General features: G+C 30.6%; 1 protein-coding gene across 1 annotated transcript; it reads right to left on the bottom strand.

Moving 5' to 3' along the window:
- Positions 1-1,209: 1,209 nt before the first annotated feature.
- Positions 1,210-3,996, bottom strand: LOC126673192 (uncharacterized). The gene is made up of 3 exons (XM_050367209.1): positions 3,774-3,996; positions 3,255-3,731; positions 1,210-1,250 (listed from the first exon to the last, which is right to left on the bottom strand). Exons 1-3 carry the CDS (start codon positions 3,994-3,996, stop codon positions 1,210-1,212), a joined length of 741 nt encoding a protein of 246 aa, XP_050223166.1.
- Positions 3,997-4,624: the final 628 nt, after the last annotated feature.

The following is a 4,624-nucleotide window of genomic DNA, read 5'->3' as shown; positions in this document are numbered from 1 at the left end:
GAATATTTAACCATTTATAGTTTAAAATGAGTCTAACTTAAAAAAATTATTTTAATTGAATATGTTTATTTTAATTATTATAAAATTATTCTAAATGAATGCTTATTATTTTAGTGTAATGAAATAAAAATTATATTAATAAAAAATAATAAATTTTTAGCAAGGTACAAAAGGATAATGTAAAAAAAATCACGAACTTTACATATTTTTTTCATTTTAATCATATAGTTCATTTTCATGCACAAACTACCATTTTTTTTTCAAATTCGTACACGGTGTTGAGATGTCACGGCTCTATTGGTGTAATTCGTTGAGGTGGATGTCATTTTACACCAATGAATGGCTGTCATCTCAGCACTGCGTATGAATTTCCAAAAAAATGTTAGTTTGTGCATGAAAATGACAAAATTTAAATTGTGTGATTAAAATGAAAAAACATGTAAAAGTTTGTGATTTTTTTTTGACATTAACCCAAGTATAAATAAACAACGTACTAAATAACTTTGAATAAATTTTTAATAATAAAATAAATTTAAAAAATAAAATGAAAATCGTCATTTATTTCTAATAATTTTATAGTAACCAAACTTGTTCCATAGTTGTGAATTTAATAATTTATTTTATCAAATAATTTTTTATTACCTTTCTATTAATTTAAATTATTTAATAATTTTTTTAAAATTTAAGCCTAATATATATAAATTCATACCCACAATAATGATTATTAATAATGGCAACGTACAAATAAAAAAATTATTAAATTTCAAAATAAAATATTGGCCAAACACATATTTGAGTCCTTACATTATAATTTTTTTAAAATTGAGTCCCTACACTCAAAATTATAAAATGCTTCCCTACATTATCAAGAAAGTTTAATGTAAGTCCCTACGTTACATTCCGTTTGCCTTCCGTTAACTCGCAGTGTCAGAGGGACTTGCATTAAACATTTCTGATAGTGTAGGGAAGAAAACTACACTTTTTTAATGTAGGGACCCAGTCTGGAAAAAAGTGATAGTGCAGGGATCCAAATATGCGTTTAGCCTTATTATTATGCACCACAACCATTCATCTTTCAGGCCGACCCACTCACTTTATTATTTTCATTCATACATATATAAAAGTTAGATCTGACCTTCTTTGAATAATTTTTTTATGGAAGGTAAAATTACACTAAACTAAATGTTAGAGTTAGCATTCATTTTTTAATCAGTCTACTGGCTGTCTAAGAGGTGCGTCAAACCCATACCCTGAGAAACATGCAATGTGAGTATTGCCAACTGTGCTCACTTGCTTTTTTGAGTAATTGATCCTTGGATATCTAACTTATCACCTTTTTGCAATTTGGTGATCAAAGTTTAATTCTTTTCCGTTTATTTATTAAACTAGCCAAAGATATATACCTAAAAATTATATATTATTTATTTTTATCTGAAAATTTATTATGTGTGCATCATTTAATCTATATCTATAGATTAATAAATTGGATGATTATTTTATAAGAAAAACCGTTTTTTTAGGATATGTAGGATATTTTATAAATGTAGTCTTTTAGGCTATTTATGGTCTGCATACTTAATTTGTATGATCTAATGGTTCTTATTCCATGTCTAAATATATTCATATAATTCTATATAATAGTATCTACATCTAATATGTTATAGAGAGTTCTACACTATGATTTTTCTTGTGGAGAGAGTTCTAGAGTCATCTAGATAAATTCCGTGTAGAGAATTTTAGAGAATTTTGGATTGGTTTCATAGAGAAGAACTATAGAGAAAAGCCAGTGATTTCTCTATAAAAAATTTATGCTATAATGAAATATGTGACAAGCTTTCAGGAAAAACAAGAAAAATATGAATGTCACGTGTTAAAAATAAGCAAAATTTAACTGCCACAAACGTACTTTGGGTAAAAAAATTCTCGTTGAAATAAAATTATAGTCTAATAACACAAATGAAACGAATCAAACACTGAAATATAATAACACAATATATGGTTTGAATATCTTAAAAATCAATTAACCCACTTTCTTAATTTTTTCATTAGCTTTCTTTTTGTTCACTCTCGTATTCTAAAACTGATATAAAGATTGGTCGATTTTTTTGTCCCAGGCCAATTCTGATTTGATGGAGTTGGTTGGTATATTAAATGTTCAGGTTTATTTCATTTTTAATTAGAAATTTCAATTTTTTTCTATCTAATCACCAATTTTTTTGTTGCTCGTTATTTTGAAAATCAGTGGTTGAATTGAAATAAATTAAAATTTTCTAACCAAAATGGAAAAAGACAAAAGTTTAGTCACCGTTAAAAAATAATAACTGGCTGCTTCTTCATCTAATGATGCATCATAATTTCATTCCATCCAATTTTTATGTTCAATTAAAACAAATTTTAAAAACTCTATGTCTAAGTAAAAAAAACTGCTCTCAGGAGTCAGGACCTTTCAAAAATATAAATATCGTCATTTTCACCATTTAATATGTTAGCGACCTAACTCTAATTAAGTCATAACTAAGAGTAGTTATTTGTTAGAGTACTAAATTTAATCATAGCTAGCAATATTCTGAATATAATTATTAATTATAAATGCATATTCCAAACTAGAACAGAAAGAAAAAGACTGAGCAGCTAGCATCCATCATATCAAAGCAATTCTTTTCCATATTTAAGAGCTGATTGCAACTCCCAATATTATACTTATAATGCCAATATTATACTTATGATTGCAACTCCTAAACCCTAAACCCTAGACCTTTTCATTCAGATTATTGTGGTCGGAGTCGATTTTCACAAGTACTATGATTGCATTTTTATTGAATGAAATATGAAGATTTTAATATGAATTTTTTTGGCCAATCATCAATTGATTCATCCGTAAAGCGTGAAGCGTTACCGAGTTATTATATTTCTTATCACAAACGAGTTAAAAATATTTTTCGAAGAATTCATCCGACTCTTTTAACTTATGGCACGATGTGATCTTAAGTTACATCATATGGATGTTAAGATTGTGTTTTTCAATGGTGAAATTGTTGAAACAATTTATATGAAGCATCGAAAAGTTTATTATACAAAAATACATCTATGGACTCAAACAATAGTCTCATTGATGGTATTATAAGTTTCAATAAATTTTCATCTCCTTTTGGTTTGAGATGAATTTGGTTATTTATTATAAAATCGTTTTTTTTTTTCAAATAATTTAGTATATTGATAGAAACATTGCAGTTACAAATGTGACAAATACAAACTTTTTGTTGAACTAGCTAACTCATGAGCCATCATATTGAAACGTCTGCTGACATAGCATATTGAACAAGAAGTAAAAGAGCGACGGAGTCGACTAATATCTTGACAGATTCCCCAAGTCTTGTAATCCGAAACAGTGCCCGAATTCGCAGCCTGTGAAACCTGAAGAGCGTCTCCTTCAAAGATGACTCGGTGCCAACCACATGAAATCGCCCAGTTGAGTGATTCACGTAATGCTAAGAACTCCAAAATTCCTGGGTCCCAAATATGTCGGTAACAAGCATGAAACCTATTAACAACACATCCAGAAGAATCCCTAGCCACCGCTGCAATGAAACCGCAATGATGCGAAGAGGAAGTAGCAGCATCAAAGTTAATCTTAATAAATCCCAATGGTGGAGCAATCCAACTGACCTGAATAGAATCCGAGCTGCTTACTGATAACGAAGTAGGATTAGTTGGTGGCAAAGAACAAAATTCTTCAAATGCAGAAATAGCCAAAGAGACAACCTCCTACTCACCGTGAGCCACATGATCAAATAGGAACAGATTACGACATTTCCATAGAGACCAGCAAATATAAGAACATAAGCCCAATGCATAATGTGTATTATCCAAAATAGCAAGTTCCTGCATAATATGTTTCCAAAGTTGAGGAAAAGGAAGAGTTGGTAGATTCACAGCTAACAAGTTTAAAGGAGAAACGAACCAAACTCTTTGCACAAAAGGGCAGAAAAACAACATATGTGCTAACGATTCCTCATCTCCACAATGAACACACACTAAGGAAACAGGACAATGTCTTCGGGTTAATGCAGCACATGTTGGAATTGCTCCATGAATAGCACGCCATAAAAAAGTTTTAATTCGAGGAGCAATAGGAAGAAACCATAGAGCTTGCCAGTCAGATTTTGTAAATGTGAGTTGTTGAATAGCTAAAGAAACTGGTTTGTCGATTGTTGCCTGAAAGTAACCTGATTTTGCTGAGTATATACCTGATCTCGTATGAAGCCAAACTAACCTATCCCGTTGTTGAAAAAGAGGAACAGGAAGGGATAGAATACAATCAGCATGTTCAGTGATAAACAAACTTTTAATAAGAGGAGTATTCCAATCTGATGCAGAAGCAGAAAGTAATCCAGAAACATATAAAGGAACATTATCTACCTGAATATCCGTGCGTAGCTGAGGAATAAACAAAGGAGCACTAGCTACCCAAGGAGACCGAAGTGTAAATGTCTGGTTACCTGAATTAACTTGCCAAAGGAGTCCTTTCTTAAGCAAAGAAAACCCAAATAACAAGCTTCGCCAACCCCAAGATGGATTACGACCTGCTGTTGCCTGCAGAAAATGTGACTGAGCAAAATAACGA

Source organism: Mercurialis annua, linkage group LG1-X (genome assembly GCF_937616625.2).
Source record: "Mercurialis annua linkage group LG1-X, ddMerAnnu1.2, whole genome shotgun sequence".
Taxonomy (NCBI): Eukaryota; Viridiplantae; Streptophyta; class Magnoliopsida; order Malpighiales; family Euphorbiaceae; genus Mercurialis; species Mercurialis annua.
This window is presented reverse-complemented; position numbering and strand designations above follow the sequence as displayed.